Source organism: Coregonus clupeaformis, unplaced genomic scaffold, assembly GCF_020615455.1.
Source record: "Coregonus clupeaformis isolate EN_2021a unplaced genomic scaffold, ASM2061545v1 scaf0892, whole genome shotgun sequence".
NCBI lineage: Eukaryota > Metazoa > Chordata > Actinopteri > Salmoniformes > Salmonidae > Coregonus > Coregonus clupeaformis.
The window spans coordinates 116,716-138,470 of record NW_025534346.1 but is presented as its reverse complement, the minus strand read 5'-3'; the positions used below and the strand labels follow the sequence as shown (position 1 = coordinate 138,470).

At 43.0% G+C, this 21,755-nt stretch overlaps 1 protein-coding gene across 1 annotated transcript; it reads left to right on the top strand.

The window, feature by feature from the left end:
- The first annotated feature begins 9,418 nt into the window (after nucleotides 1-9,418).
- Nucleotides 9,419-12,170, top strand: LOC121559305 (haptoglobin-like). The gene is made up of 4 exons (XM_041872584.1): nucleotides 9,419-9,438; nucleotides 9,780-9,898; nucleotides 10,954-11,222; nucleotides 11,399-12,170. Exons 1-4 carry the CDS (start codon nucleotides 9,434-9,436, stop codon nucleotides 11,972-11,974), a joined length of 969 nt encoding a protein of 322 aa, XP_041728518.1. The 5' UTR covers nucleotides 9,419-9,433; the 3' UTR covers nucleotides 11,975-12,170.
- The last annotated feature ends 9,585 nt before the right edge of the window (nucleotides 12,171-21,755 follow it).

Genomic DNA, 21,755 nt, shown 5'->3' with positions numbered 1-21,755 from the left:
TTATTTCCCTGCTGTCCGGACGGGCGTGGGCTACGACCGTTTTGGAGAGGAGCAGCTGGGTTCCTATGAGAGGTTCAGGCTGGTCTTCGACCATCCTCCAGAGTGGGAGGTGAGCGACTTTTCCAACTCCAGCAGGGTGCCCAGACCGCTGCGGCGTACACCCTCACCTTTCGGACTGTGGCAGCCTCCAGCAGATGGAATGAGCCGGCGCACCGCACTCTATTCCACAGTGGTCTGCGTGAAGAGGTCCAGACGGAGTTGGCATGTCGGAATGACAACATATCCTTGGACGCTCTCATCGCGATGGCCATCCGTCTGGATAACCTTCTTCGGGAGCATTGGTGTCCACCTTGCCACTCACCACCCTTTTATTGACTGTCCTGAGGCAAAGCCTGAACCCATGGAGGTAGGGGCCACACTTCTCTGCGGCGACAGCTGGGGTTCTGTCTCTATTGCGGCCAGGCGGGGCACCAGCTTCAGTGGTTTCCGGTGCTTCCTAAGCCGGGGTCCACTAGAGCAGCGGGGCAGCCCTGTGACCTTCCGTCTCCCAGGATCGGCGCGAGTATCCCATTATCGTTTTCCGCCAAACCCTTTCTGGTTGCCATTTCGCTGGCTGTCCCTCAAGTGTTGTCTCTACAGCTCTAGTGGACTCAGGTGCCGTGGGGAACTTTATCGACCAGGCCCTTGCCTCCTCCCTGAACTCAACTCCATACCCGCTCTTCTCTCCTTTCCCTGTCCAAGCCCTGGATATGCAACCATTGGGATCTGGCACAATTACTCATGTCCCAGCACCACTCACCCTCACCGTGGGACCCAAGCACCAGGAAAGCCTTCCCTTCGTCATCATCACCACACCCGTACACAGTCATCCTCTGCCTCCCCTGGCTCCAACTCCATAACCCCACCATCTCCTGGTCAAAGATGCGTATCACCGCCTGGGGACCAGGATGCCGGAGGACCTGCTTTCCCACACACTGTGGTTCCACATCAGTGGAGGGTCCTGTGCGTGTCCTCCAGCCCATCAAGCAGTCCTCCTGTATCATTGGCCCCATGTTTTGGGATGTGGACAGCCGCCAGGCTCTGGAGAGGGAACCCGCTCCTGCCCTCCAGCGCGCATCTACGTCCCCACGGGGTGAGAGATCGGCTGTTGACCTGGGCACACACATCCCTTGCCGATGGACACCCAGGGAGCACCCGCACCATCCAATCGCTCTCCGATAAATACTGGTGGCCCACCTTGGTGCAGGACGTTGCCCACTATGTTAACTCATGTTCGGCCCATTAACTTTGTAACTGATCTCCCCCTTTCTGATGGGTTTTACCACTATTCTGGTTGTTGACAGATTCTCCAAATCCTGCGTTTTCTTTTTGTTTACTCCTGCTCCCTCCAGCGCTCAACGTCACGGGTCTACTAACCACCGGTCCTGGCAACCCACATTGTGCACACCTGCCCCCCATCGTTAAGCACAACTGGACTTCATCACCACCCTGATTACTCTCCCTCCATATAGCCCTCACAACCTCCGTCATCAGGCAGTATTGGTTCTGTTTTCATGTCCAGATGCTGCGCTTGTTTAGTAATTCTCCATGTTCGTTATTAAACTCATCTGCACCTGCTTCCTGACTCCCTGCATCTTTGTTTCAACAAATTATTTTAGGGGAAATTCCAAAGAATATTAAATTGCCAAAACATTGAAATCAGGGTCAACATCAATAGGAAATAATAAAATATTTCAGTTGTGTATGTATATAAAGTAGTTTATTTGACTTTATTTTTCATTCCTTAAAGTCATCTCATCTAGCAGCCAGACAACGTTATTTCTGTGCTCCCCGTACTGTCTTTGGTCATCCTATTTAGCTAGGCTGGCCTGCCTAAGTATGATGCAGAGCTGTCTGACAAAATTAAAGCAAAGAAGCAACCTGGACTCAGTGGTAGACGTAAAATAGCAAAAGACATTCAGGACACTTCAATTATACTGAACTAAATATTAATGCAGCAATTTCAAAGATTTTACCGAGTTACAGTTCATATGAGGAAATTCATTAGGCCCTAATCTATGGATTTCATGACTGGGAATACAGATATGTGTCTGCTGGTCACATACAGTAACTGGTTTTTATTTTCTACATTGTGGAATAATAGTGAAGACAAAACATGTAGTATCCAAAAAGGTGTTAATCAAACTATATTTGAGATTCTTCAAAGTAGGCACCCTTTGCCTTGACAGTCTTGCGTTATCTCAACCAGCTCAATGAGGTAGTCACCTGGAATGCATTTCAATTAACAAGTGTGCTTTGTTAAAAGTTCATTTGTGGAATTTCTTTCCTTAATGCGTTTGAGCCAATCAGTTGTTGTGAAAAGGTAGGGGTGGTATACAGAGAGCCCTATTTGTTAAAAGACCAAGTGTCCCACATAGTTCTTGACTTGATTTCTCTCGTGAATAATTTGATTTCTCTCTAGAGAAACGGCGCATTGGGATAACAAAAAAACGAACTAAATGGAATTCAAGTAATTGAACTGACCTCGGTCAATTAGTTGTTTAGTAACCGGGGGAAAAAACGAAATTTCAGTTAATCGCTGAACACTTCCAATCCTCGCTCTCCATTTACTGGGAGTGGATATTTTAGCTTCACCCCTCTTCATATCGCTCCATCCCTCGCTCTCTTTTCTCCCTCAATCAGTCCTTTTCCTGTCACTCCACAGTCAACAACGTCTAACCCAAATTCGATGCACAAGTGTCTATGGGTTTTTGGTTTTTCCTTTCAATAAAGACCTAGACAACCAGGTGAGGGGAGTTCCTTACTAATTATTGACCTTAATTCATCAATCAAGTACAAGGTGGAGCGAAAACCCTCTGTGGAATGAGGGCGACCGTCAGCCCAGCTCCTGTAGATGCGGTAGCCGCACATCGCTTAGGGCCCCTGGCACGGGTCACATCCTGCCACGGCCCTGCTGCAGCCCTCAGGGAGGCACCACCCCAGTGAACTCCCCCCTCCACTATTCATGGCTGCTTCACCCAATCATAACATATCACAATAACATAACAACAGCTTGCAGTCAACGGTAGATCCACAGAGTCAGGCAAACACTTCTCACTAGATGTAATATTGGGGTGCTGAACTATTAATGACTTGCTACATAATTGTTAGCAACATATAAATGAGCTTCATATAAATGCACACACTCAATCTCATAGCAATATAACAAGGTAATTCTTCTTTCCGATATGGATAATCTGGCAACGTCAAAACATTCCCCCTAGCATGTCCATGTTTGTCTTGTCTTATGATGCATTTGTGTGGTATGGAGTCCACATACCTACAAACCCATAAGGCTATATTAAAATGGCGTGCTGACTGTTAATGGAGTAGGACAAACATATGACTTCACTGTCTATTGTGGCTTCAGTTAAAGCTCATGCAATGAATAATACAACAGTCTCCACCTGTATCTGTGCAGTCAATTGGCCTGACACTGATTGGTAGTTGCTATTTATATTTATATTTTCCCTCCAAGATCACTCTCAGTCAACTTGTCCTTGGATTACACAGACTAAATAGAAAAACAATACCGCAGAGAAAAGGCAGTTCTATGTTCATTATCCTCTTTTAAAAGCTAATCAGCATGTGGTGACATAGACTGATGCAAAATAGAAATGCCAGGAGAAAAACTCTCCATGTAACTAAATGATGCTCTGAGTGAAAGTAAGTTCACCCATGCGGTTAATTTGACACATTTTCAGAAAGGACTTTTGTTTTGCATGAGGGAATGTAGCTAGCTAATGAGTTTGTCAGTCCACTCCAGCTGAATAATATGTATATATATCCTATTAAATTACTATTCTAGTATTCAAATTCCTAATTCTATGGTCATATGACCCACAATGACAGACAACTGGGGCATGCAGCTGATTGGTAGACTACTACGCTGACATCACAATGTCAGACCCAGGAAGCACTGATCCCATTGCCTTCCCATGCCTTCTTCCCATTTTCTCGGTCGGTCACAGCACCCCACCCACCCATTTCTCCACCCCCTCCCACTCAATGACCCCATACCTCATATGATCTGCAAAGTCCCTTGGTGTCCTCTCACCATATGGTCCCCCACAGCACAGCACAGCCCACCCCATCTCTTTAAAGGTACAGCACCCTGGTGAGAATTTACTGTATTTTCAACCACATGGCTGTCAGGTAGAGTCATAGACTACAGATTTAGCATCTGTACTGAGAGTGGTGTTATTTATATTTTTGCTTTGAGTGCTTTACTCTGTAGATTCTCCTCTTTTCAATTGTCAATTCTTCCATCCTGTCTTAGAAGCAAGGGCAATCTGCAGTTCGAACAATAACAACGTTTTAGTAAAGGGATGAGGGAGGGGGCTGGAGAAACGTAACCACTTTCAAAATTATAGACAGAGCTATGGATGCAAGGACTGACCATCCATGGTATCAGAATTATAGTTTTAACTATGTTTTGAGGCTATACAGTGTTTGTTTACATTTACATTGTTTACAAAGAATGGAGTAAAACAAGCTACTATTTTGCGTTCTGATGGGGTACAACAGTTAAACTAAGGTCATGAGGCATTCATAAGTTATATTCTTCATGAATCATTGGGTTTAAATCATTGATTTAAAAGTCAGAAAATTGATTCACACAAAAACTGCTATGCAAACTGAGATTGACAGGCGAAAGGTGTACATACTTGAAAAAACAGACAGAGAACACTATAACCCTGCCTGTGATGTTTCTCTGTGTGCTGGAAGTCTGCAATGTTAATCACATAAATAGATTTATTGAAATGTTGTTGACAAGCAGCCAGCAGCCAGTCCTCCAGACTTATGCCTGAGCATCTTGGTCTGCTCACACAAGTTGTGCTCTGCTTTGAAACTAACACAAAAATACATAGAAAGTCACTGATTTAATATTTAATATTTGTAACAAACATTTGTAACAACAGATGACTTGGTGTCTGTTTATATGTGGTCTGACAAAGGTTTGAGGACAGTGAAGGTCAAATGCGTGAACATAATAAATTATTGCATTCTGAAGAAACAAATCTATAAATTAAACTGTTGACATGATTGTAGGAGTCATTCAAACTAAAAGACTTAAAGAAAAGTTTCAACTTGCTTTTAGGTTGGGGTAACAGACGGTGCCAAACAAAGAAAGTCCATGGCCCACTTGCCTGACTCCTGCTATTCAGAAGAGGAAAAAAATGCATTAAGTGTCTGGAAAAATACACTGAACAATTTACGCAGATAGAGAGGCTCCTCAATGGGAGCATCACTTGTGAATCCAATTAATTCAACTGAAATACAATGAACTCTTATGACTCAGAGCAATGGATTTGAAATATTTGTTTAAATAAAATATCTAAGAAATGAATGACGTTCAGAGTTACAAAATTCCTGTAGTTGTCATTCAAGGCTATGTGATATAACTTGTTGATCTAAGGAATCAGTGTGTGGTGTAAACCTTTGTTGATTCCCTATTGAATAGCAGTGATTGAATCAACATGAATAGCTTGAAACATTTGTGACTAAGACCTTTGTATAGACAGACATAGCTATCCTGATTTGTGCTGCAGCGAGAGTAGAGAGGATGCCGAATGCATAGTGCAGCAACGTGAAAGAGCAACCATACAGAGAACAGCTGAAGAGTAAAGGCTGGTAACAGTCCACTAACTCATCTCTTTCTCCTGCTTTAAAAAGCTTTTACTGCAGTGGACTAAATCAGTGTCACACAGTGTTTCTTGGTAGTCAAACAAATCTACTTTGAAACAAAAGTACTCCACTCGCAAGAGTGGAGTAATTTGTTCATAACCATCCTCCTTTTGACTGGAGGAAAGGCCTACAGCTGGAATCCTTAATGGTGAAACTGACACATCCGTTTGGGATATTACAACAACAAAGAAGTTACTGCAAACAACAAACACTGTTTTTTTCCCCTCTGACATCATTGCATGAGCGATAGAAGAGCACAATATGTACTGCCATTTTTTTTATGATGCTGCCGGAAGCTCCTCTCCTCTCCTCAGTTTCAACAACAAAACAAAAACAATAACAAAAAAGACACACACACACACACACACACAAACACACACACACACACACAGATTTGGCCCTCAGATCCTCAAGAAGTTCTACAGCTGCAACATTGAGAGCATCTTGACTGGCTGCATCACTGTCTGGTATGGCAACTGCACCGCCCTCGACCACAAGGCTCTACAGAGGATGGTGCGGATGGCCCAGTACATCGCTGGGGCCGAACTCCATGCCATACAGGACCTTTATACCAGGCGGTGTCTAAGGAAGGCCCAGAAAATTGCCAAAGACTTCAGCCACCCAAGCCATGGACTGTTCTCTGTGCTACCGTCAAGCAAGCGGTACCGGAGCAACGGGTCTCAGACCAACAGGCTCCGAGACAGCTTCTATCTTGAAAGCAATTAGACTGCTGAATAGCTAATCAATGGCTACCCGGACTATCTGTATGGACTATCTGCACTGACTCTACCTGCACTGGCTATATACACACTCACAGGTCTCTATCCACACACACACACACACACATACACCCAGCATATACGCTGCTGCTACTTTTATTATTATATCCTGATGCCTAGTCACTTTGCCCCTGCCTACATGTACATATGTACCTCAATTACCACATATCCCTGCACATTGATATGGTATTGGTAGTCCTTGTATATAGCTTAATTCTTGTGCGTTTTATTTCTCATGTGTTTTTTATATTTTTATCTAAAACTCTACATCTTTGGGAAAGAGCTTATAAGTAAGCATTTCACTGTTGTATTTGGCGCATGTTACGAATAACATTTGATTTGACACACACACACACACACACACACACACACACACACGAAAACGCTAAATGAGATGGCTGTTGGCTGTTTTTATCTGTACACGTACCTGTACATCATGTCCTGTCCTGTAGTGTGCTACACCACACAACACACAGGTTCTAGTCTGGGATCACAAGGCCAACGGACAGTCAGTGTTTGTGAGAGTGTGACATAGATTATTATGTAACATCAGGCACTAAGAGCATGACAGTTCAGAGGCATCAACAGCATTATAGTGCCAGGCAAACAAGCAGGCAGGCAGGCAGGCAGGCAGGCAGGGCATCCATCCCTCTGTCCTTGAATCAGTCATTGCATTATGCCAGCCCACCTGTTTCAGAGGCATGAATGAATGAGACCAATGAGACCATCTGAGAGACAATCTGCAAACAAATTTTGCACTGACAAAAAGGAGGATGGTTATGAACAAACTACTCCACTCCTACGAGTGGCCATAAGAATGAGATCGCACACTGATGTCAGAAGGTGCTTTCAACTGGGATGTGGTAGTAGCACTGTCCTGCAGTCAAATGAACTAGTGGCCTCATGGATGGAGTGTTATTAATATTTTTCATAATTTAATAATTAATAAACATTTATTTAAAAATTAACGCAGAAAATCCGGTGTTTCTATGTCTAAAAGTTTTGTTATATTTCAGTCTTCTATGATGTATATAAAGGGTAATATTGGGATGCAAACTTAAAATGGAATACATTTCAACTCTATATCTGACACTGTACAGGTGTCTTCTTTTTTTTAAGCCCATAACCATGTGTGTAAGGTGTATACTTTTGTTTCAAAGTAGATTTGTTTAAGACTACCAAGAAACACTATGTGATCCTGATTTAGCCCACTGCAGTAAAAGGTTAATAATACCACCAATCTCTGGTCTCTGGTCCACCAAACAAACATGCCCCCTCAGCCGTCCCTGGACAGGTGAACTTTACAGAATGATTCATTAAATAAACATAGTACTTTTCAGATAATGACCAGATTTCCCAGTAGAAGAAAGTCACTTAATCCTACAATTTCTTTCCCCAACATCAGAATATTATTTATTTGCAAGGCTGGACTTTTCCTAATGTTGTTGAGAGCCAAGAAGCATGGCAAAAGGACAGACAACTTGTTTACTCAACTTTACACAACCAGGCTACCTGTGCTTTCTCCCTCAGTCAACAGCCAAGTGGAATTCACATGATTTCGCAAAGCTGGTATTTTAAAAGCTTGGATCCTTTACAACAAATGCAAAGTTTGAAAGTTTGTTTCTTAAATACTTTGTTCTTGTACTGAATTCTTTATAGTTGTGTTTTTCCATCATATTTTATGATGGGCCCCGTGTAGCTCAGTAGAGTATGGCGCTTGCAACGCCAGGGTTGTGGGTTCGATTCCCACGGGGGGCCAGTATGAAAATGTATGCACTCACTAACTGTAAGTCGCTCTGGATAAGAGCGTCTGCTAAATGACTAAAATGTAAATGTACATTTTAAGTAACTTGTAGAAAATACACTTTCTGACACCGTCAAGAAGCATTATAACCATCATAATCATATAAGCCAGATTGGCCTATCACGTACAAGCCCTTATATCAGTCATTAGTCAAAAAGTGGGTGTCTTGTCCTGCTCCTGAAATCTGCTCCTGCATTCATCCCAGTCATCAGCAACAGAGAATTGGGGTAGGTGCATGTTTGACATCAATGTGTGCGCAATTAATTAACAATTTAATATGGTACTTTTTAAAAAGAAATTCTATAACATAAACATACTGATGACACGTAGGCTATGGTGTAATGGAATGTTTTGCCTTGCGTGGTAGGTTTTGTGGGTTTTGACAGTCTTTTGTAGGTGTCATAACCAGCCATAAAATAACGCAATATATGTCACAACAGGTCTAAACATATGTGTCATGACAGTGTTATGACCATATTATAACAGGTTATGACAAGTTATGTCAGCTGTTATGACATATTATGACATGGTTATGACCGTATCATAACGTGTTGTGAAGCTGGGTGTCAAGTAAAGTGTTACCAAAGTGAGTCATAAACAGCAAATGTGAGTCAACAACAACAATTTTTTATTGGTTTTTCCAAATATCATAATCAAGCAAACGTTTGGGGGTAGTGATGGTACCACATTTTTTTAAATAACACACTCTGATGTAGCATTTATATGCACCTCATTTACTTGCAATAAGCCAAGCTGACACACAAATTATAGATGTGCTGTGTCCTGTTCTGTTCTGATTTCATAATTCAGACCCTATGAAATTATTTATCCCTCAGATGGTCTTCTCTAAAACTAGTTGGCTGTGGCTGAGCTCCAGATGGGGCCAGGGTTTGGACATGATCCCAATAATGGGTTGGCATGAACAGAGATATCGCAATCTCTCTGATTTTCGGGAATCAGAACTGAAGCTGTGTCCAGCAAAATTCCTAGGGGTGGGCAGACAGGGGGTGAGTTCTCTCCTCAGCATACATAAGGCCTTGGTCCCACAACTTCTCACAGAGTACATCATCTTTACAGAGACACAGCTCAACATACAAACTGATATACAGATATTTCCATCAAAATGTGGTATGTTATACTTTTCATATTCTTTCCTCAACAAAACCCTAGTTGCCTGGAAATTGTTGTCATTGCAATACCAATCCAAATGAATCTCTGAAATGTCTTTGGACAATGGATCTTTGTAAAATGGCAGGGAAATGGCAGGGAAATGCAGCTACTTAAATCTTTTAAAAATCTTTCAAACTGCTCTAGCTAGAAACTTTTTCTAAATATAGGTAAACATGCAAACCCAGAGAGGCCCTAAATAAAGCAACAGTTAGTTGTGGTACTAGTGAGTGTTTGGGCTCTCTCTGTCAGTTAGCTCTGTGTGTGTGTGTACTGTACTCATGTGTTCCTTCTGTCCCCAGGTTATCCCTAGCAGTGCTCCTCTCTGCCTCCTGTGTCTGTTTGGCACAGGATAAGGTCAAAATCAAAATCAAAATCAAAATCAAAACACCAGAAGCACTGGAGATGTCAGACAATCCAGGTGACTACCTATCTAACTGACACATAGCCAACTCCCTGCTTTATGCCAATACAGGCTTACTCCTTCTGATTTAGATTAAAATGTCAACAAAGTGAGAGGGCGGAAACGCTTTCTAACAAAAACATGTACATTTTAAAGATCAAGGAGCATGGACAGCCTTTCTTATCCCATGTCTATGTTAAGGTGGGTATTGGTTACACCATTGATGCAGAATATCCTCCAAAAATATTGGACATACACATTGCACACGTGTTTTCACACGTGCAATTCTTCTATTTCCAAAACATATTATTTTTGCTGGCCCATTGTGACTGGTTCGTGTAAGGCTATAATCGATGTTCTGAAGCCAATCTTCACTATGGCTCCCCTCAGGCTACTCTGAGCTGAGCAGATACAAGCTGTTCCTATTCAGCCTGTTGGCTTCTGTAAGAGGAAGGGAATACAGTAGCTGTGGCCAAAATTAGGATGTCACCATCACTTTCAAGTGAGAACCTTGTTAAGTCTCACAGCTCACAGCTATTATCCTGATTATCTTAAAAATCGATTCAGCAGCGACACACATGAGATGACAAAGATCAAAGAGAAGGCAAGCAGGGAAGAAAGGGAGGAGAGATCCTTAGTCTCAGCTTCCTCCAAGCTGAATGGTAAAATATGTCATTAGGAAAATCTGCAGAACATGAAAGCCTTTTAAAGTAAATTTCCACGAAAAATCCACCTCTCATCAAGCGTTTCAAGGAAAATGTTTGAGAAGAGAAACGACACTAATTCCATCCTCATCAGATTTCTGCGTATTGTGACCAGGTAATTCTGTGAAAGCTAACCTTGTCTGGCTCAAGTCATGAACACACTTCTTTTTTGGAGATAATTGTAGCTGATGAATGAATTTACTCAGATTTTGTCAGGTCAAAGCTAAATGTCTTTTACAGCTGTGTTTGATTTGCACAGCAGTATGTGCTAGGTGGTGCGAGGGAGTTGGGGGTGTTTTAACCATATAGAGATTGTATAGATTGTATAGAAATAATCTCAAACTCCATGTTGTTGTGTTTCTTGCCCAGGCCTGCGCTCCAGGCGTATGGTTGGGGGCATACTGGCCCCTCACATCCCCTGGCAGGCCATGGTCTACCTGAGTGACAACGTCATGAACGGGGGCTTCGCTGGGGGAGCTCTAATCTCTGACCGCTGGGTCCTGACCGCTGGCAGGAACCTGTTTGTCAGGAAGAGTCGGCAGGACACCCAGGGGAAAGAACCAACCATCCCCAAGGTGTACCTAGGCATCACACGACACTCCCAAGCCGATGCCTCCAAAGAAGTTGCAGTAGAAAAGGTGAGCTAGTATGCCCATTACCATCTCGCTCAAAGAATATTCAGACAATTCAGCAAGCCGAACTGCACTGGGCCCTCTCACCTACAACATCATTTTCAGTCTTACAGGTAGTTAGAGCACAAATACAGTAGATCATCAAAAAGAGGTCCTATGAATTATTCATTTTCCCCTTCTAGGTGGTTCTGCACCCAGGCTTCCAGAATGTTTCAGACTGGGACAACGACCTGGCTCTGATTCAGCTGAAGGAGCCATTCAACCTGAGCGAGGCTGTGATGCCCATCCCTCTGCCTGAGAGGGGTGAGGACCTGGCTGAGGCAGCCCAAGAGAAAGGCATTATCACAGGCTGGGGCTGGGGGGTCCACTTCACGCCTGCTGAGTCACTGAAACACCTGGTGTTGCCTGTGGCATCGCACGGCTCCTGTAAGGCAGAGTACAACCCCGGTGGCCAGGTGCTGAGCAGCACTCCAACCGTAGACGACAACATGTTCTGTACTGGAGCCAGCAAGTACCAGGAGAATGTGTGCTTTGGGGATGCAGGCGGTGCACTGGCAGTCCAGGACCCCAAAGATGGCAGAGTGTATGCTGCAGGGATCCTGTCCTTCGATAAGGCCTGTGCCGTAAGGAAATACGCTGTCTACATGAAGCTCTCTGCCTACATGCCTTGGATCAACAGTGTCCTCAGGGGCGACAGTGAGAAATCAACCAGTCTCCGCTCCAGTGTAATGTCTGAGATGTATTCAAGGCAGTTGTAGCCTCCACTCAGCACAGTTTCAGATATGAGAGCCTGGGCTCATAATCTCCATTATGCCTTTGCAAACAAAGTCATTTTCTGCCTTGATCTTGTAAAACTTGAATTGAGTGTGTGTCCCCGTCTGAATGTTATATACCCACACCCAATCCCTTGGGTTGATTTCAAAGGACTTTCAATAAATTCACCTCTCTTAAGAAGTTTGGTTTCCGATGTTTCACCTTACAACTTTTATTGACATTTTCTTCAACTCATATTAGAATGCTGGAAAACATGTTTTAGATCATCTCCACAAGCTGTAATATGAGAGCATGTTAGAGCCATTAAAACAAGTAGGATACAGCTAGGACATGAGACGATTTTCAAGTTAATTTAAGTGATGGAATTATTAAGGACAAAATGTCATCTGGCCAAGGAGGATATTGTGATGAGATTCTAGCTGCTAGATTTCTCCGGTCTTTGTCAACCAGGAAGGATTTTTAAATGGATTTTTCATGAAAACCACCCAAGAAGGAAATAACTTGTTTTTCAAACAAATTTGTAATGGTATTATTCTATTATAAGGTACTGCCCAGCTTTATGGAAGACAGGGGTGGGGGGCTAGAATCCCTCCCAGCAGGGGTATGGAGGTCCTGTCACTCCTGGTTAGTGACTCATTTAAATACAGATGACAAAAGTGTTGTTATCATAGCTCTCTTGCTTTGGAGCAGCCTGCTGTACCACAATTTTTTCAGTTTCAACAAGAGATATCTCAGATGTCACATGCATAACGTGATGATCATCTCAACCATATACATTTAATCTCAATTAAGGAAGTGAATTGAAATTCCATTTCAAGAATTGAAAAATCCTCTTTGATGATAAACGGTACCTTATGGTACTTTCCCCAACCCTGATCTCTTGAGTTGAAGTATTGTAGAGGTGCCAGCATGATATAGCATAGCTTTGACATAGCAGAGCCTATACGTATAATGGAATATGTTATCCAGCCCCCATAAAAAACTGAAAGTGAAAATGTTTCAAACTCCTTGTAAAACCTGAATTGCATAATGACACACAAATACAGTTCCATGAAAGATTCTAGCTTCTGCCAGTCACATGAAACTGCTTTCGTGTGTGCATGTGTTGCAGAGAAGGAGGGACAGAAAGAGTGAGAGGGAGAAGAAGAAGAGAGAGAGATCGATTGTTGTGCATACTAGCCCTCTCCTCTGGAAATCCAAGAACCTGAGAGTGTTTGTATATTTTCTGCATTACATCGGAGGGACAGACAGATTGAGCTACCTTTCATCCATTTAAACAGTGGGAGCTCTTTGTCATGTAATTTGTCGCTGTGAAGTTAGTGAACGGTGGTTCCTCAGAGACTGACAGGCAGTAACGAGCCTCTGGCCACTGTTGTTTCATTACGTTCCAGAGCCATGGAACATTACAGACAGAACAGTTCTGCCCAGGAACGTCATGAACCCCAAATATCTGAGGTGGCACAAAGTATGTGAGGATGGCTGGGGGTGGTCCAATTTGGGATTTTTTAAACACCTGAAACAGATTTTACCAGCAATCTAGAGCCATAATGATTATGCTTAATTCTACTGTTATGTAAAAAAAATATACATCTATCTTTCTGCATATCTAAGCATACCTTCTTGAGCTGTCTGTATCCTGCTGGTTCTTTTTTTTAAAGAAACTAAATATGCTTCTTTGCATTTCTGTTAAAATCTGGGTAAAAGATTGAAATGAATGTGAGTCTTATTCAGTATATTTAGTTATTGCTTGTTTTTCTAAAGTCTACCAGCCTTGCCAGCAGGCATGCCAGCTAAGATAGTTAGACAAGCTAGCTACTTTAAATTGATTGACAGCTTTAAATGGCTTCTTGGTGGCTAGTTATGAGGTTGGTGTAACGATCTTGGTTGGACAGACGCTGGGAGACGGGAAGCAAGTACAGGGTGGTTATTTAATAAATAAAAAACATGGTTCAAAACACGGACAGCGTCTGGACAGGGGAAACGAAACAACATCAATGCAGACATGGGGATCAAACTGGGGAACAGACAGATATAGAAGGGGCAATCAACGGGAAGGAGTCCAGGTGAGTCCTATGAGCGCTGATGCGTTTAATGATGGTAACAGGTGTACGTAATGATGGGCAGCCTGGCGCCCTCAAGCGCCAGGGAGGGGGAGTGGAAGCAGGTGTGACAGTACCCCCCCCCCCTCTAGGGACGCCACCCGACATCCCACCTGGGCCAGCATGACGGGCTGGCCGAGGCATGGAAGCCTGACGAGCCGGCCGAGGCATGGAAGCCTGACAAGCCGGCCGAGGCGTGGGATGTGAGCCTGCTAAGGCGTGGGATGTGAGCCTGATGAACCGGCTGAGGCGTGGGAGGCTGACGAGCCGGCTGAGGCATTACGTGGGATGGGAGCCTGCCGAGCCAACCGAGGCAAGGAAACCTCTTGAGCCAGCTAAGGCATGGAAGCCCGACGAGCAAATTGAGGCACCCCCGGTTCCTTCGGCCACGGCAACCGGACCTGACGTCACCAACAAAAAAACAAAACAAAGATCCTGAAGCTTCCTATATGGGTGTCTGCATTCTGTAACAATCTCGGTTCGACAGACGCTGGGAGACAGGAAGCAAGTACAGGGTGATGATTTAATAAATATAAAACATGGAACAAAACACGGACAGCGTCTGATGGTAACAGGTGTGCGTAGTGATGGGCAGCCTCCCCCTCCCTGGCCCTCGAGCGCCAGGGAGGGGGAGCAGGAGCAGGCGTGACAGTTGGGAGATTAGGAACCTATCTGGGCTAGCTAAAGCGAACTTCGTTATTATTATTATTATTTTTAACAGGATAAATCTGAGGCAGCCCCTGTGCCCACTATGGGCATAACGCCTCTGGTTCTGCCCTGGTTTCATGTCAGTCTGTCTGTCCATCTTCAGAGCCACAGTTATCATATTTTAGGAGAAGACCCAGATGCAGACAATGTTGAAGTAACAAAAGATTATTACAAAAACAGGGGGCAGGCAAACGACAGGTTAATGGCAGGCAGAGGTCAGTAATCCAGATCAGAGTCCAAAAGGTACAGAACGGCAGGCAGTCTCAGGGTCAGGGAAGGCAGAATGGTCAAAACCGGGAAAACAGGCACTTGCGAAAGACAGGCGCAAGGGGAAAACCGCTGGTAGGCTTGACAAAACAAAACAAACTAGCAACAGACAAACAGAGAACACAGGTATAAATACACTGGGGATAATGGGGAAGATGGGCGACACCTGGAGGGGGGTGGAGACAATCACAAAGACAGGTGAAACAGATCAGGGTGTGACAACAGTTGATACATACGGATTGTCATTCCTCACCAGTATACTGTCAATTGTACTGTAAGGATATGATTAATTATATTTTTTCTTCATATCAAAAAACTGTTGTGTAGTAACAGGTCCCAGAAAAGAGAACATTATCACTCAACAGGTATGCTCAGCTTTCCACCAAAATGTCTCAAAAGCCTAGCTTGATAGGGGCAATAACTCCTCCTTGTTTAACGATATACAAGTGACAGCATTTAGGCTAGTATTGTGAGATATCACATTATGAACTAAATTGAGCTTCTTGATGTTAGTCTGGTGGGATCTGATAAGCAAGACACAGTAGGTGAAAGATGAAGATGTCCATGTGACTACACAGTATGACGTAACATACTGTAAACTCATCACCACCTAGTGTTGAGAACTGAGGAGAACAGAGGAGAGGGCCATTTTGAGATATTGAAATTCCAAGAACGTGGAACGCTCTTCCGCTGCCACATGTACAGAGACGATGCGCTGTGGTTCTTGGTACTTCAACACCCATCTCTGTTGACAACAGGTTGTCCAATTCCCTAAAAAACTGTGGTGGAAAGGAACCATTGATCTCAGGAGAATAGAGTAGCTTACCTAAGATATCAACCCAGAAACTGTTATGACAGGTGGGAAGATTCAATTCATACTTGATCATTGAAAATGTACTTTAGTCACTCTTCTATAACGTAGCTATTTCATTACAAATGAGTGTGCATAAGGGAAATGGTTAACCAATCCTAATACACTACCAGAATGACTCAACATGATTTCTAAGCCATTTTTTGATGGAAACACGACCTTCGTGTTTGAGGTTTTAAGTAGGCATTTTTAAAGCAATCGATAACAGAGTGAAGTGGTGGGTGCACCTCCGTCAAGTTAAAATATGAATGTCCCTGTCAGGGGTCATTACACTCTACTAGTCTCAGTGTGTGCACCCTCGCTAAGACTGGGGTTCCTGCTGTGCTGACAGAGTTACATAATGTCCCTCGCCCCCGTATTGTTGGGTGGTATCAAGGGCTAGGCCTCATGGTTTCTCTCAGCTCATTGGCGCTTAGATTCAGCAGCTTGGTAGTTTCATCACCTTATCCAACACATAGTCTAGCCTAGGCCGGGTTCCTCAGGGGTCTACTGATAATGTGCTCTCCCTCATCATTGTTACTACGAGACTTGCTGTGTACACTTGACATCTGTGTGAGCTTTTGAAATTGTGTTGTTTTTTCCTGCAAGGATACACCGACAAACAACTGCAAAGCTACAAGTGATGCAACTATTAGAAAGAGAACATCAGGCATATATAGTACTTTATGTGTTAATGTTTGTACCTATTTTAAATACACATTTATACACAGACAGCAAGTTCTGATGTAATCACAAACTCTTCTGGACAACTCTGATCTCCTTCATTGTCAACAGTGGAGCCCTTGCATGCAGTGGTTGGCTTACCATTAGGCAGACGAGGCAATTGCCTCAGGCCTCATATACTGTATCATCAAAGGGCCTCATGAGTTGGGCATAATTGAAAAAAAAATATATATATACAGTGAGGGAAAAAAGTATTTGATCCCCTGCTGATTTTGTACGTTTGCCCACTGACAAAGACATGATCAGTCTATAATTTTAATGGTAGGTTTATTTGAACATTGAGAGACAGAATAACAAAACAAAAATCCAGAAAAACGCATGTCAAAAATGTTATAAATTGATTTACATTTTAATGAGGGAAAAAAGTATTTGACCCCTCTGCAAAACATGACTTAGTACTTGGTGGCAAAACCCTTGTTGGCAATCACAGAGGTCAGACAATTCTTGTAGTTGGTCACCAGGTTTGCACACATCTCAGGAGGGATTTTGTCCCACTCCTCTTTGCAGATCTTCTCCAAGTCATTAAGGTTTTGAGGCTGACGTTTGGCAACTCGAACCTTCATCTCCCTCCACAGATTTTCTATGGGATTAAGGTCTGGAGACTGGCTAGGCCACTCCAGGACCTTAATGTGCTTCTTCTTGAGCCACTCCTTTGTTGCCTTGGCCATGTGTTTTGGGTAATTGTCATGCTGGAATACCCATCCATGACCCATTTTCAATGCCCTGGCTGAGGGAAGGAGGTTCTCACCCAAGATTTGACGGTACATGGCCCCGTCCATCGTCCCTTTGATGCGGTGAAGTTGTCCTGTCCCCTTAGCAGAGTCCCCTTAGCAGAAAAACACCCCCAAAGCATAATGTTTCCACCTCCATGTTTGACAGTGGGGATGGTGTTCTTGGGGTCATAGGCAGCATTCCTCCTCCTCCAAACACGGCGAGTTGAGTTGATGCCAAAGAGCTAGATTTTGGTCTCATCTGACCACAACACTTTCACCCAGTTCTCCTCTGAATCATTCAGATGTTCATTGGCAAACTTCAGACAGCCCTGTATATGTGCTTTCTTGAGCAGGGGGACCTTGCGGGCGCTGCAGGATTTCAGTCCTTCACGGCGTAGTGTGTTACCAATTGTTTTCTTGGTGACTATGGTCCCAGCTGCCTTGAGATCATTGACAAGATCCTCCCCGTGTAGTTCTGGGCTGATTCCTCACCGTTCTCATGATCATTGCAACTCCACGAGGTGAGATCTTGCATGGAGCCCCAGGCCGAGGGAGATTGACAGGTCTTTTGTGTTTCTTCCATTTGCGAATAATCGCACCAACTCTTGTCACCTTCTCACCAAGCTGCTTGGCGATGGTCTTGTAGCCCATTCCAGCCTTGTGTAGGTCTACAATCTTGTCCCTGACATCCTTGGAGAGCTCTTTGGTCTTGGCCATGGTGAAGACTTTGGAATCTGATTGATTGATTGCTTCTGTGGACAGGTGTCTTTTATACAGGTAACAAGCTGAGATTAGGAGCACTCCCTTTAAGAGTGTGCTCCTAGTCTCAGCTCGTTACCTGTATAAAAGACACCTGGGAGCCAGAAATCTTTCTGATTGAGAGGGGGTCGGTCAAATACTTATTTCCCTCATTAAAATGCAAATAAATTTATAACATTTTTGACATGCATTTTTCTGGATTTTTTTGTTGTTATTCTGTCTCTCACTGTTCAAATAAACCTACCATTAAAATTATAGACTGATCATTTCTTTGTCAGTGGGCAAACATACAAAATCAGCTGGGGATCAAATACTTTTTTCCCTCACTGTATCTGCTTACCTAAGTTAACTAATTTCTTCAGTAAAAAGACAGGTGCTGGTGATAATACTGCCATCGTCGTCGAGGCAGAGGCCATGTATCTGATGCTGCCCATCTATCTGATGCTGTCTGATGCTGTCTGGCCTCAGACTGGACTCTGCCTGGAGCCTCCAAATCACTAAGTCCGCCCCTGCTTGCGTGCAACTCTTTGAGGAAGGTTTACAGTTCCATGCATTACATTTCATGCACTATTGCCTTCTCGCACACAGTTGAAAGCCCTGCCTCCTACACCTCTGATCCACTAACTGGCCTCTATAACCTTACACGACCTAGAGGGACCAAGACAATAGAGGAGAGTGGGTATTATGAGTACTGACACTCTCACTAGTTTCAATACCAGCATATCTCCACTTATGTAATCAGAGGCTAAATATTCCACATTTTGTTGTGTTACAGCCTGAATTCAAAATGGATAAAAAAAAGTATAATTCTCACCCATATACCCCATAATGAGAAAGTGAAAGCATGTTTTTAGAAATGTTGGCAAATTTATTGAAAATGAATTACAGAAATATTGCATTTACATAGTATTCACACTCCTGAGTCAATACATGTTAGAATCACCTTTGGCAGCAATTACAGCTGTTCGTCTCTAAGTGCTTTGCACACCTAGATTGTGCAACATTTGCAAATTATTCTTTAAAAATTCTTCAACCTCTGTCAAGTTGGTTGACAGCCATTTTAAATTCTTGGCATTTAAAAAATCCCTAGTCCTTCCTGATGACAAGCATACCCATAACATGATGCAACCACCACCATGCTTGAAAATATGAAGAGTGGTACTAAGTGATGTGTTGTGTTGGTTTTGCCCCAAACATAACGCTTTGTATTCAGGATATCAAATTAATTTCTTTGCCACATTTTTTGCAGTTAATTTTTTTGGGGGGGGTCATAAGTGCCTTTCTTTGTGAGGCATTGGAAAACCTTCCTGTTCTTTGTGGTTGAATCTGTGTTTGAAATTCACTTCTTGACGGAGGGACCTTACAGATAATTGTATGTGTGGATTACAGAGATGAGGTTGTCATTCAAAAATCATGTTAAACACTATTATTGTACAGGGAGTCCATGCAACTTACACTACAGTATATATACAAAAGTATGTGGACACCCCTTCAAATTAGTGTATTCGGCTATTTTAGACACACCCGTTGCTGACAGGTGTATAAAATCGAGCACACAGCCATACAATCTCCGTAGACAAACGTTGCCAGTAGAATGGCCTTACAGAAGAGCTCAGTGACTTTCAACGTAGCACCGTCATATGATGCCACATTTCCAACAGGTCAGTTCGTCACATTTCTGCCCTGCTAGAGCTTCCCCGGTCAACTGCAAGTGCTGTTATTGTGAAGTGGAAACGTCTAGGTGCAACAATGGCTCAGCTGCGAAGATGTAGGCCACACAAGCTCACAGAACGGGACCGCCGAGTGCTGAAGCGTTTAGCGCGTAAAAATCGTCTGTCCTCGGTTGCAACTCTCACTCCCGAGTTCCAAACTGCCTCTGGAAGCAACGTCAGCACAATAATTATTCTTCATGAAATGGGTTTCAATGTCCGAGCAGCGGCACACAAGCCTAATAATCTGGGTTTGGCGGATGCCAGGAGAACGCTACCTGCCCCTCGCTCTACAACCTAAGTTCATGACGCAATCTGAAGTGAAGAGGAGGGTAGATTTAACTATTTGACAATCATTCCATGCAACTGAAATAAAGTATTTCCTTGTTTACCATAGCAACTCTACTGTGGTAATTTACTCTACATGTTTTATGAATGGAATACTCATGTTGGTGTAGCCTACTCTTTTATTTTTTTGTTTCCAATTTATGTAATAGATTAATTACAACAATATCCCTGCACTCTCCATATTTAAAATGTGTAACTAAATCAACCCAATTGTGATTGAATATAATCTATAATTTAATATTAAATTAAAGTTATTTCAAATGGCACATATAATATTTTGTCATTTAAGATGAAACATTTGAATGAAGTATAGGTCTACTACTCCTATACTGTATACTTCTACTGGTATTTTACATTCATCAGCCTCCCCTGATTTCAATTGGGACGGGAATAGAGAGCCTAGACGACGAAAGTTGCAGCTGCCTTGTATCAAAGTGAGATCAGCTAAATCACTGGTTTATTTTTGTGGGTTTTGCGTTGTAATCAAGCTTCTTTTAGCAAGCTGGTGCATGTAATCTCCCGTTAGTATCGTTTTAAGAAAGCCATCGCTAACACAGTGCGAAGTTCAGCTTCTTCGTTAAAATTGACCCAAAATGTTTTGGCCCGTAGCCATAGTAAAAAAAAAACACGATGAAGGCTATAGGCCAAAACGTGTTGGTTTTAACAATAAATAAGCATTTTATTCACTTCCACACTCCCCCTAGGTTTGCTGAATTTCTTCTTTACTTTCTGCCCAGTCTTTAAAAGTGCGTAAAACACTTAGTCTCTCTTTCTGTTCTCATAGTCTCACCTACACTTGGCAGTGTCCTTTAGAAGAGACTTGAGACTTGTATGCAACTTCTGGGGCTTTGTGTCCAACAAAGAGACAGACACACACACACACGTTTATTTTACTATCCTTGTGGGGACCAAACAATTGATTCCCATTCAAAATCCTATCTTCCCTAACCTTAACCCTAACCCTAATTGTAACCCTAAACTTAACCCTAACTCCTAACCCTAAACCCTAACCCTAATTGTAATCCTAACCCTAATTGTAACTCTAACCCTAAACTCTACCCCTAAACCTAAAATAGCCTTTTTCCTTGGAGGGACCGGCGAAATGTCCCCACTTGTCAGAATTGTCCTTGTTTTAATGTAATACCAGAAGTCCTCACAAGGATAGTAAAACCAAAAACACACACACACAGCTCATTCCCCAGACATTTGTCTCATGTGCATGAAACGTGAGTGAGGTGCTTTGTACTTTTATGTTGATATTGGGTGATCACAATGTGTTCTGAGGTCTGATTGGAGGCTGACTTTAATTTCCTGTCTTCCTGTTTCCCTTCTCATCTGCCTCCTCATGTGTTCCTCTGATATGAGTTAATGTTTGTGTGTGTGTGTGCAAGTGTGTTTCTGAGAACGTGTTTGTGAGTAAAAAAAAGACATTTCCCATAGGGCCTGAGTTATCAGACCATTGATAGATGGGTAGAATGTGGCTTTAGAGGGAGCCTTATCAGAAAGCCTTTCATGTTGCTGAACTGACAAATAAAAGTCAAACAGCCTTTCAGAGTAATATTCATTAA